The sequence below is a fragment of the Ceratotherium simum genome, chromosome 3 (genome assembly GCF_057802395.1).
Source record: "Ceratotherium simum simum isolate JZ-2026a chromosome 3, ASM5780239v1, whole genome shotgun sequence".
In the NCBI taxonomy this organism is placed as follows: domain Eukaryota; kingdom Metazoa; phylum Chordata; class Mammalia; order Perissodactyla; family Rhinocerotidae; genus Ceratotherium; species Ceratotherium simum.
Genome location: NC_141902.1, coordinates 16,379,536 through 16,393,095, shown reverse-complemented (window position 1 = coordinate 16,393,095; position 13,560 = coordinate 16,379,536). Strand labels below are relative to the sequence as shown.

Sequence of the window (13,560 nt, the reverse complement as noted above, 5' to 3'; positions counted from 1 at the left end):
AGAAAAGAAAAGGGGATCAAAGGAATTACATTAGGTGTCAGGATGTTGTTTGGGGACATTTTATTTAGGTTTTTGTAATTCTGTCCCAGAAAAAGCTAAATTCTAAAAATGTTCATTTTGTGCCATAATTCCATATTTGCATTATTTTTGCAGTAAGATACATGTCCACAGGCAAACATCCTGAAGAAATCATTTCGGCATTGGCGCATTAACACATTATGGTGAAAAGAGAGGCTTGTGCTTTTCACACAGTGCATTTCAGTCTTCAATTAATGTGAAAGCACTACAATGCCCATGCAACTTCTCTTGCCTAGTGGTGCACCATTTATCATTGCAGTTTTACATTGACCTTGACACCCACTTCATTAGAATAAAGATTGTCTACCATTTAGGTTACATTGTTCCTCTGCACAGAGACCCCATGCAAATTTCTGTTCAGATAGAAGAGCTGCTAGGCTGTCAGGGGTCATCTGCATTAAATGATTGCAGCTATTTTCCAACTGCTTCTTTTCATTCTACTCAATTCAGGCCAGGAGGATCAATCAAGTCCTCTGCCTGAAACAGTGGGACTGCTGGGAATATAACTGTTTTTGGTAGTAGCGGATATGCCCTAAACAGTATTAAATATTTAATATAAACTCATTAAAGGCCATACAAAGGCTTCAGAAAGATAGCAAATTTATAGAAAAATCTAAAGAGCTGGAGAACCTTTTAAAAAATAAATAGAACATTAATAATCAATTTTATGATTTTAGAGAGTATGATTACAATAGTTCTTAAACTTAGTAAATCTTTTCTATAGGAGACTTTTTTCTCACTCTTGACAGGGGTGGGTAAGAAATGAGACAGGCAGGCTTGGTGTTCTTAGGCAGTATTTTACAGAAATCGGCATGAAAAATTTTCAGTTATTGGTGTTTTTATTTTTGTTCTATAACAATGAATTCTGCTCTGGATATTTATTTAAAAAGGCTTCAGTATTTGTTGTATAAAAGAAATGATTGGAGAAATAAGTTGCCAGGTTTCCTACTTAAGTTTTCTGAGTGATATAATTGGAATTAAATTATTAATGGGAGATACTTTAAAAAAGATTGTTTTATGATCTTCTATTAGGGAATTTGCAATTCATTTTAATATTTGTAGTTTGATTTATATTAAAGATAATGCAATCTATGTCCAATTAACAATACATGGCCAATGTAATGTGATTTCCAGATCATGCAAATGGAATAAGGTAGAAGAGGGGGGATTCTTAACCTCAGATGTAATTTGCTGTGCGAGTTCTGGCAATTTTAAATGACATTGCACTTTTTAATTTTTCCAAAGGCTCAGCAGCAAATTTATCCCAATCAAGAAAGCCTATTATTAATTTACAAGGACAATTGTAGGAGTCTTTATAATTTCTCCGTGCAATTATTCGCCATAAATTGCTAATGGTAAAATACAAGGAGTTTGCAAGAAATAACGACCATTATTTGTCTTGGGCTTGAACCCTCTTCTTCAATCTCCAGCATCATTCTGAGGTGTAGGTGATATTGGCTCCATGTGAAACATTACATGCATTGCGAGATGCTGAACACTGGTATTCTGAAAAGGGGGCAGCACAGGAACTGCTGCAAAGGCAGCACTGGCCTCTAGCAGATTCCTGCACTCGGCATGTACAGCTGAGCTGTGGACCCTGGACTTTCGTATAAAAAGACTCTTTGTTCACCACTGAATGGCATTAGGCATGGACTTGCTGAGGGGCCACCATGAAGCCTCGCGTGAGGAGGGCAAACACTAGCCAGAAACACAATATGAGAGTCATGGACAGACACATCCCTGCGTTTTTGTGCAAAAGTGCATATTTTCACACATAATTTTGCCAGTAGTTCAGTGTTTTGGTGTGTTCCTAGCATGTGCTTTCTTGTTCATATACTAAAATACATTTTATTTTCTTGATATATCTTCTCTGTCTGTCCGTCTGTCTATCTGTTTTGTGTTTATGGGAAAGGGGATTATGCTGGACATACAGGTGTTTGTGGTACTAACTTTGCACTGGGAAAGATATCCAAACTTGTTATTCTAATAACGATCATTTTCCTTGCTTTAACTCTTCCTAATATAAAGTCACATGAAGCCCAGTTAAAAGCCGGTATAAGATGTAAATACTCAAACGCTGAAGACACAGAGTCTGACAGCCCTATTCTAATAATGGAGAAAATGCTTTGGTTTAATTCTTGTGTTTCTCATAGCCAAAACTTCACTCTCCGCTCAGCAATGTCTGGTCTCCTTTCAGTATAACCAACAGAAGCACCATACAAAAGTCTTACAATGGATGTCTTAATCTCTCTGTGTGCTTTTAGAGCATTATTTTGAATTCCATCATGCTGCCTTTTTTCTTTCCTCTTCTGAAGTTTTATTACAACAGCAGAATTCCCAGGGAGCTTTGGGGGCAAGGTTCACATAATATAGCCCTGAAGTTTTGCTTAGGTAGAATCCATCCCCCAGTCCTGGCCATCTTTTGATGATCTTTCTGTTTCAAAAAGATTCACTGGGTAGAGTCTTATAGCATTAGCTGTATGTAGTTTATTTTTTATTTTTTTATTTACTAGACAGTGAGCATCTACAACCCTTTCATGATGCTTTCTTTCTCTGACCTCACAGTGACAAGGCATCTTGTTCTTTAACACTGAGGGAGGCAGAAAAATGCTTGAGTTGCTCAATGTGTGCCTTCTATACCAGTTTCAAAATGGCTTATTCTTCTGGTTTCCATGGTGACAATTAACACTGTTTCAAGGCATTGTTCCAGTCTCCATTTGGGCAGAATTTTCGGTGTGATTTTTAACAACAAAAAAAAAGGTTTTAGTAGGGAAAAAAGCCTTTAGCATAACTGTCAAAAAAGTTATCTCAATCAAGTCTTCATGCATTTCTAATTATATTTACTTCAAAAATCTCTGTTTTTGCTGGCTTTGTTTTATAATTCAATTTTAGCATTTGTGCTTTTAAAAAGTAGCACTGAATAAGAATTTTCTATAAACTTCTTTAATTCTTAGTTAAAACAGTGAGCTAGTATTTGTGTTGATTTTTAGCTCTGTTTTTAAAGTTTTCTTTATCTATCTCTCTATACACACAAGAGTGGCATTTAGAAGAGGAGTGGCCTATGTCTTTAATTTAGATTATTCACAATTCTATTAGGAAGCTTCATTAGTCAAAATTGAATTGGCCAAGCAAATACACTTAATAATGTAAATATGCCCTTTCAATAGAGTATATTTTATTTTTGACTAGACAGAGAGGCCCACAGCAGGTGCTGTGGGGAAATTAAATACTGGATGCTTATTTACCTTAGCACTCAAGAAAAGCCATCTGACTTTAACTTTGCTAATCTCATTTTTGGCTATTGAAGAGTAGTCTATATCATAACATCCCCAGACTGCAGGACACAATGGGGCAGCCTCTGCTCACTTACTGCTGTGGGTGGAATGAATATGAAGATTAAATTATCTTCTCACCACAGGATAAAGTAGCCCTACTTGATTGGATGACCGAGAACTGATAGAGCAGGCAGTTGATTCTCCCCGTCTAATGCCTCTGAAAAGATGTGGGAGAGAGAAGAGCAAAAACATACTAGCATCAACAAAACTATAACCCTCCTGGAATTATTACATATACAGCTTGAGGCCCTAAATCCTATCAGATTCAACCTTCAGAGTGCTTCAAAAATCAAAATAAATATTTTCACCTTAAATTACATGACATTCTACATTTCATGCACAACCGATACATCTAACAATTAGCTGGATTCTCTTAGCTTTTATAGTTGGAAGGCATTGTCCATCAATCACATCTTTCACCAAGCTGTTGATACAGTAGGTTACACGGTGACAAAGACAGAAAGCATACATAAAGACAACTTTTTTTAGTGCAATAACCTTTTATAATAGCTGTTGCAGTGACTACTTTTACCACATTTCACAGAGGAAATTATTTTATTGTGTCTAAAATTAAATTGCTTTTTATATTTTTATTATTGTGAGACTATCATTTTTATGGGACACTTCTAAACTGTTCTCTTTCTTGTCTGATCTGCTGTGTAGGAGCCGTTCAAAGTTGGGGTATAGAGGGGGTTGAGCTTGTCACAAGTGCAAGTGATAACTGGTCCAGGCTGCTCCCAGGTGGCACAGCGGGAGCTCTTCCTCTGTCGATTAATGCACGTGGCGTAAGCAAAAGATTTGCATAGGATTCTTCTGCTGCCTGAAATGCTGGTTCCTCCAATATTATGTCAAAGAAGTCTTACCAAATTAATTATGTAAATCTTTGTCAGCAACATCGCCTTAGATGGGAATTTGATTACATAAAGCAGATTGCCCTCTCCTCCAATCATCACTCTGACAAATGAAACACCACGTAGGTTTCTAAAATACTCGTTGAGTGTTGACTCCAGAAAACTCAAGTGGACAGTGTGTTTTCTAAGTGTTGGAGTAATGTGGTCCTGGCAATTGCCTGCCATTAAAAAACAAAATCAGAATTTCCCATGTATCACAGCCCAGATTCTGAAAGAGCTCTAAAGCAACCCTTGATTTTTTTCATTATACATATTCATGTAATTTTGGATACTCTGACACTCTGATCAACATTCATTAATACTATGAAATGCTTTAAATCACCTTATTTAAAACATTTTGTTCTGTGTTCCACAAATGACTAACATTTGGAGAAGTTTACATAATACAAATGATGTGCATGTTTAGTGTAAATGAAAGATTAAAATATGAAACTAAAAGTATGCAAACATATGCACGCAAATGCTGAGAATCTATTAACCGAAACGGGGATTTCACATCTTCTTTTCCTTTAAGCTGCTTCCAATTGTATTTTGGTTTGGGATCTTACATAATACCGTGAATTCAAGGTGAATAAAATCACTCAAGAGCTTGGGCATGTTCTGAACTTGCTGATTTGCCACTTGGCGCAGACAAAAGCTTTTCTTATTAGATCTGATAAGGTGCTCATTTTAGCTCAGTTAGAGTGATGGAGCGATACCACCACGGACCTCAGGGAGCTAACTTTTATGCCTCGAGGAAAGAACTTTTGGGATTGCCATTATATTTGGGGATATCCTGAAATTGTAAATATGTTTAATATTTTAGCCAGAATCTAGCTTTTCTACTCAGAGGTATTTTCATGTGTACATTTAAAAAATACAGCCCAGTCGTTGATAGCTGTCCATAACATAGGACTTTCTAACTCTGAAGTTATCCAAAAAGTTATTTGAAGAGAATCACCATAGTAACTGTCATATTAAATAGGACTTACATTATCTCTAGCAAAACATCTTTTAGGAGAGACTCACTTGGCAGTTTGTTAGAATACAATATGTGTTGGGGGAGAGGGTTCTGTAATCGATTGTGATGTCTGGGGACATTTTACAATGATCAATAAAGAAGCATAGATTTGTAATCATTCCCAAAGCACTGGTTTTCTTTTTGTCTCCATGTACCTCTTTTCCAAGCCTACGCAGAGTTTTTAAGTAAAAGAAAAATGAAAAAAAAAATGTTAACTGAGAATTCTGGGGACTTATAGGTTAAGGAGGAAGTTACCTACTCTTTAGGGATAATTTTATTTGTACCACTCTGAGACTGGTCCTTTGGGGGACAGAGATGAGAGATTGGCAGTACCCTGGAGCCAAACGTTGACCAAAATTAACTGTAATATTAAATTGACCAGGTATTTTCCTATTTGGAATATTTTAAGTTCAAGATCAAATGTGTGTATAAACTTTAGTTTAAAAAGACATAAGTCTTAGTCAACTAGAATGATACCTTGGATGTTTGTCTACGTGTGAGTAATATATATTTTTAACTGTTTTCAGCAATATTCCTCGACTACTCAAGGTACTTAGGTTTAGCCTCCCCATAAATTTATTGGAAACAAAAACTTTTAACACCCATGAGCATCCCTAACTCTGTGCTCAGAGATTTTCTTAGACTACCTCCCTCCCTAATGGTATCTCTTTCTTTTCCTTTTAGCGATACAGTGTGGAAATGTCCATCAGGGACCTGAAAAAGACGGAGCTGCTTAGTAAGGTTGAAGCTTTGAAGAAAGGTGGCGTTTTACTACCAAATGATCTCCTTGAAAAAGTGGATTCAATTAATGAAAAATGGGAACTGCTTGGGGTATTTGCATTTTTATTACTGTTTGTAGGTTATACGTACATTTTTGTGTGTAGTGAAGTGCTCTGTCTGTCTGATTTCTAATTTGAGGCACAAATATCTCTGTCTTTCAATTCACTACCTACGTTTCAAACAAGCTATTCATGCTATTATGGGGGAAAAATACTGCTTTTCCTCTTCTGTTGATGTTTTTTTTACTCAGAGCTTGTCTCCTCTCTGATTTTAATAATTTTGGTTCTTTAATACATAAAAAAAGTAAGTAAAATATGCCATGTATTATGGGTATGCACCAAGTCAACTATAATACAGTATATCTGATATACACTGACTATCATGCTTGAATGAATGTTAATAGAATTGATTCTGAAGGTACATGTTAGAGACATCCACTGTTTAACTATTTACTGTACCTTTCAGATGAAAAGTGGAATTGTCACTACAGCTTTCAAGTCACACTAAAGCCACCAAAACAAAGATGCAAATTTGACCCAAATCTGAATTGCAGAATTAAATTGGCCTCTATGTTGTGCCTCAATTTCCAGCTCACTTTTAACAAAAGCCAAAAAAAAAGTTTCATGTAATTCATTTCACGCAATGATGGGCTGGGTCTCAGCCAAAGACTGAGATGCAAGAATCTGGCAAAAAGGCAATATAGAAATTCGGTTACCCAGAGACCAGGATGGCACTGTGCAGGAGACAGTGCTGTCCTTTTGTTGGAAGACAGCTGAGAGAGAGAGGTTAAACTGTATTTTTTCATCAACTTCTCTCCTAAATTGCCTTCACTTCAAATCAAGGGTAAGCTAAATTTGTCAATTACTTAAATGATTAATTATAACAGCTAAGTATGGGTGGTGTCAGTTATGGAGCATAATTTTGCATGCCTTCCATTTCCTGCCTTTTTTTAATTTTTAAAGAAATAATACTCCAAAAATATTTTGAATAAAAAGCTCTTCGTGTACCTTGATAACTTGGAGGAATGCCAGTGTTCAGTTTATGCCATGCTTAATCTAGGTGATTAAAAAACCACAAGTTTAAATCCTAGCTTTCTCATCTAAATTCACTACACTCTGCAGTTGTACAAAGTAAGTTAAAACGTTGAAAGTTTTTACTCTGACCTATTGTGACATTACTTTTTAATAGTAGTTAATCGCTTTCACTTTATAATATGGTGATTTAAATCAGAACTTACTAAACTCTACAGAATTCATTGGTCTCATACAGGAGAAATGTGGTTAGCGTCTGACATTTTAAAAGATTGTTTACTAAATAGATGAGAACAGCAACTTTATGTGCTTGATAGATAAAGAGACTGTCTGTTTACGTTGTATTTTAATATATGTCTTTCTAATTTGATAAATAACCAGCAATAATCTTTTTGGAAAATTGTTTGAAGTATGTCATGTAGATTGCCTCAATAAAAATTTTAAATCAACATAATATTAAAAAAAGAAACAGTATTTAGCTATCCTTTATGAGTCAGACACTTTAAAAATGGTTGCCATTTTGACAAAAATATTCAAATACAATATGCAGAGTTTTGTAATGATTTAGAGAGAGAGGAGGGTGGAGGGAAGATTTTAACAAAACCGGTGCCAGACTAACACCACCAGACGTACTGCTTTAATTGGCATGATTACATTTTAATTGGCATGAAAAAAATTTAAAGACAGGGATTTTAACTTCTAACAATAGTAAAATAGAGGGATATGGTTTTTAATATTACTTTCATCTAAGGTGAACAGTGTGGAATGGAAATACATTAGAATGAAATGTCAGTGGTGCGTACAGTTTAATCTGTGAAATTTTGTCCCCTGTGCTGCATATTACTCTGTCTCAATTGCATATTAAACAACCCTATCAAGGCAGGCATTGGCATCTGCTGTGCTGACACAAATTGTGAATTAAATGAAATTGATGTCCTCTGTCGTATATTTATGAAGACGGACCATTCTCTGAAGTATTCTGTTTATGAAGAATTTATGATTGCAAACTGTTCCAGAACAAAAAAGTGGCAATAAATTCTTTTTTGTGACCCTACCCTCCAAGGGCATTGATTTCACCTCCTGCTGCTACTTTTGTTACAGCATAAAAACAATAGCTAAATCTGGATTCCACTGAGGGTCTTCAAATTATCAATATTTGCACCATGAAAATACAAGGGAGTTGGCCGAGAAAGGCTATTTTTCTGTTGTGATCTCCTAAACATACTATTTACAGAACACTACACAGCAGATGAATGTTTGTTGACTTAATTTTATTTGTGTTATAAAGCTTATTTTTGTAGGTTTAATTCATCATTATAGATTAACTCCTACTGATTCTCCAAAGGGAGTGTTTCCACCAAAAATGGAAAAAAAAACAAACCAAACCTCTCCCTGACGCACATTCACGCCATAGTGGCTAATCTAAGACTTCTTATGTAGTGGATGGAGATTTGTTTTAACACATCCACAAACATGCTAGACTATCTAGCATGTATGTGGCATCTAACATGCTAGATGCCACAAAGTCTAGCATCCACAAACGCAAAGTGGGAAGAATTGTGGGGTTGAACAATTTCCCAGTCAGGTAAACTCAACTCCAGCCCCAAGGAGGCCACCCCTTCCTAACAACCCTCAGTCATGTGCTTTGAGGAATTGTACTTCACAAAACAAAAAGAGGAATATAATTCCCCATACACAATCTACTCTTAGCCTCTTTAGTATATTGATTAAACTCAGACTTCTATCTCCTGAAAATTTTATGCAGAGAATTTTTTACTGTAAACTCCTGTCATGAGAATTCAAATGAATTTTTATCAGTGACCATGGTGAACTTTTGTGTCAACTCTCCTTTCTGTTAAAAGAAATTATAAGTGAATGAGGTCTTCTTAAGCCTCCAGTGGTAGTCAGAACAACACACACTGCTCAAGAATTCAAATCCTAAATGGAGCAACGAGCTGCTCTGAACTGAATGTCAGTCGTGAGGTGGCAGGTATGGCTGGACACCTGCCAGGTGGCTCTAGTTACCAGCCATACTGTGGTATGTTTTTGGTACCTAAACTAATCTATGTTTTTGTTTTTTGTTGGTGGTGTTTTTTGTTTTTGTTTTTAATCTGATGCATTAGAGAACCCTAGGAGAGAAGATCCAGGACACAATGGCAGGGCACAGTGGGTCGGGTCCACGTGACCTGCTCTCTCCTGAAAGCGGAAGCCTGGTGAGGCAGCTGGAGGTCAGGATCAAAGAACTGAAAGGGTGGCTAAGAGATACAGAGCTTTTCATCTTCAATTCCTGTCTGAGACAAGAAAAGGAAGGAACAATGAATGCTGAGAAAGAACTGCAATACTTTAAGGTAATAAAAAAACAATCAAAGTTGATAAAAAGCTTTCTTTATGGTAGGGATGAAATATTTATCAAGTACATAAAGTATTATATCCATGTATCTATGTATCACTGTGCACTTAAACGTTGCCTTGAATTTATAGACACCCTCCACGTTTCTTATACGCCAACGTCTGTGTGTGTAGAAAGACGAGCATGAAGCATATCAAGTACGCGTTGTATAGGGGAAGTCTCCGCTGCTTGTGTGTTTTGTGCAGTGCCTGTTGAGGGAGGGCTCTGATAAATTAAAAGCAGACCAGCAAACACTAAAGATTACTGAGGACTTTGAAAGGCAGACCTAAATGTTCTATAAATAATGTGGTTAAAAATACTTCCATAAATTGGTATGATAAAAGCACATCATTTAATTGAAGACCATAAATGCTAACAAAAGGAAACATAATTTTTACATATGAAAGAATCAACTATTTATGGAAGGAAGATATAAAGTAAAAGAGCTTCCTATAATACAGGCATATTCCATCATAGAAAAATGCTAAGGTTAGCAACACAGCTGTGTGTGTGTTCGCTGTATGTCCATGAAGGAGAAGCATTTTCCTGTTTGTTTCCACGTTTACATGATGTCTATTCAAAAGCAGTTTAAAATTCAAATGTTTTCTCTCATTGCCCACACTAGCCTGTACTGCGTGAACCCTCCCGTAAATGCAGTGATTATGTGGGCTCTGTCTGGTGTCAGCCTGAGGCTTTGGGGTTGTAGAATATGAATTCAATGTCAAGAAACCTTCTGGCATGAAAAGTCTTATAGAGGAGAAAGGGGAAAGCCAAAAAGGACAGAACTTCTTGGGACCAAGCAACTGTTTCTTCTCAAAGGCTTTCATTTATCTCACACCCTCTGCCCTGCAGTCTTCCAGCAATCTACCAGAGAAAGTAGTCACAGGTTGGTCCCCTTCCCTCTGCCAGGCAGGCAGGCTCACCTTTCTCACCTGCATAGCACAGAGGAGGCAGCCTCAAAGGTAAGACCACAATACCTCCTGCTAAACTGTCTGCGTTACACACCTACAAATTGTTTTCATTGAAAACTTCCTCTTCTGCCATTGAATTGACAAGACCAAACTGGAAGTTAAATGAAAGCATCTTGCCAAGGCGAATGGGTTATGTTGTTTAAAGTCTAATATCCAGAAGCTTTGTTATTTCATCTCCACTTCTCTCACCCTATCCCCCATTGCAGGGATATGGAATCTTCAATTTCCCTCTGTGTTATTTGAACTTAACATGTACCTTACACAGCATCCTGATTATTAGTAGGCTGGATGTTGTGAAATATATTTTTTCTCTACCGTATCTATATCACAGCTTTAGTGAACTGGTTAATGCCCCCAGCCAGTTGTGTCCTTGGTCATGTCTCTTGTACGATCCTTGTGTACCTCAATTTCTTCATCTATAAAATGGGATGCTCAGAGCATTTATCTCACACATTTATGAGTTCACATATGTAAATTATTATTTCTACTTTTTGTAGTGGTGCATTTTGTAAAAGATAGAAATCTCTTAACATTATAAGCCCAGAGATGTAACATAATAATTGGAAACAACAGGAAGTTTGTTATTACAATTATTTATATACCTACCTACCTATCCACATATCTCATACATAGATATTTGAAAACAACGTTTTTTTTCACATTCGCTCTTATGGAAATGGAAGCATGAATAAATCTGTATTCATTTTGCTGATGCTTCCAAAGGACATTGGCTTTATGCTTTAGCTTTGTACTGTGTCATCAACATCTTCCACTAGGTCCTAGTTACAAATTTAAGAGTTTGCGACAGAGAAAAAGCTCTAGGCTTCTAGATCATCAGATAATTCCTAGGAGTCCTAGTCATTTACTAACACTTTCTAGCCACGAAGGGAATATTCACTACACCTAATTCATTATTTACCATGTGCATTTCAGTGCCTGAAAATAATCATAGGACTTTTTATTTCAAAAACACCATAGACTGTCAGATGCTTTTTGCTATTTTATTTGTTTTCTCCAAAGGTATATTTTTCTTAGAACATTTTTATGTTTTCAGTGTCACTATTCATTAAACTAACTGCTTTATACCCTACTCTTGTTTACTTAGCTATTTTTAAGATTCAGTAATAAATACAGAGATTTTCCTACCCCAAACAAAAGGTAGGACCTTGATGGTAATGTACACCTGACCATATGGTTTCCCCAGCCCTATTTCATCATCTGCTCTCCTCACCTAAGGTAATCCAGAACCTGAACCCCGTATTCTTTATTCCCTTGCTTTCCTTTGATAGGAAAGAATACTTTTTATTTTAGTTTTTCTTAACTTTATTAAAAGGTAATCATGCTGTATGTTATCTTTTAGGATTTCCTCTTTCATTTAATATTATAATGCCAAGATTCATGCATGTCGTTGAGTATGGCTGTCAGTCACTTATTTTGACAATTATATAAAATTCCATTGTGAGCAAATACATGTATCTCATTTAATTCTAATAGCAACCTATGAGATTGGCATTAGGATCTTGATTTTGCAGATGTGGAAACAGGCACATAGAGGTTGAGTTTTGTGTGTCCAAGGGCTCATATAATGAGTGGTAGAATTGGGGTTTAAATCCAGTGTCTTCTGACTCTAAAGCCCATTCTCTGAACTACTGTGCAAAATTGATATTTATTGATATTTACTGAATGCCCTTCCGTGGCAGGTGACTCAAAGGGAAAAGCAGGACAGAACTAATGTCATTGTTTTTTTGTGGTACATTTTTCATTCACAATCTTCAACAATTTGGCCCAAAGAGCAAATAGCTTTAGCTATTGAAGATCTTGGGAGGTGAAAATATGTGTGTTTTTGTTTTACATTTTTGTATTATATTGGTGTAAATGTCTTTGGCATGTTTCACTTTTTAAATAGAAACTTTTCAAACTTTTTGTAATTATGGAGCCCTGAGGATTTTCTTTACGACCAAACTCTGGTCCCTTCTAAAGTTTTGACCTTGAGGAGTTTGATCAGATAAGCTAAGAGGATCTAGCATGATAGTACTTCTATTTGTTGTTTAAGAAAGCTTTCTGCATGTCTTTGGAATAAATGTCTTTCCTCCCCAGAATTTTAAATATTTCTGAGCTGTTTACTCTGTAGTGCTTAGTGTATGATTAATAAAGTGTTCTGTATATTCCCGCATTCATTGGAAGAATGAAACCAAATGTTTGTACTACTATAATAATGTAATATAATGTTTATAACCTGTCAAAATCATAATTGGTAATAAGCATATGCAGAATAAAAATTTTTACTTACCACAAATCCAAAGAACAGATACCCTCTGCCTTTCTAAGTGATAAAACAGCTCAGACAGGAGAGTTATTAAAGAACTTTTAAGTGTAGGAAACTCTTTGCTATGTTCTACCTCTCCTTGTGTGTCCCTAACTGTCTCCTGCTGTCATTGGTCACACACAAGACAGGCTTTATTCACAGGGTTTAGCTCTATGATTCTCCATTCTCTAAAATCTCAGACTTTTAACAGAATGAATTTCTTAATATGACACCCAGAGTGATGACAGATAAGCCACAGTGCACTACCCCGGAGAATGGGGAGGGAGGGTGCTGCATATGAAAAAGAAAGCCCATCGCTTTGTAGACACAACTGTGTTTCCTCCTCAGAGCTTGGTCTGGGATGAGACAGGGGATCAGGATCTTAAGTTTTCAGAAAAATAGAAAAAGCAATTGTGGAATGTATTCTTCTTTAAGGCAGTAAGTGTGATAAATGTGGGATTAGACACAGGGCAAAATTCTGCCTGAAAAAGAATGAGCCAAAGCCCAGCACGGGGGAGAGACACGAGGTGCGAATGTAAGAGCCCTGGGACAGAAATGCAAAATTGGCGAGGAGTGAACACACCGTGACAGCAGAATGCGGAGAGCGCGTCAGAGATTCAGTGAAGCCAGCTGGCAAAGGGCCTCAGAGCTGTGTGTGCGTCAATGCCATTGGCTGGAAAGCACTACTTTTTAACGATGACCCTTCAGAGAGAAAAGAAAATAATTGCTTAATCATACGTTCATTGTATCCCATAACCCA

General features: G+C 36.6%; 1 protein-coding gene across 3 annotated transcripts in view; it reads left to right on the top strand.

Moving 5' to 3' along the window:
* Positions 1 to 13,560, top strand: part of AKAP6 (A-kinase anchoring protein 6) — a 467,551-nt gene that overhangs the window by 388,804 nt on the left and 65,187 nt on the right. For all 3 annotated transcript variants that reach the window (XM_087422756.1, XM_014780419.2, XM_087422751.1), the window contains 2 exons: positions 6,009 to 6,155; positions 9,259 to 9,483. In XM_087422756.1, the coding sequence (XP_087278882.1) occupies positions 6,009 to 6,155; positions 9,259 to 9,483 (372 nt within the window). The remainder of the gene's footprint in view (positions 1 to 6,008; positions 6,156 to 9,258; positions 9,484 to 13,560) is intronic.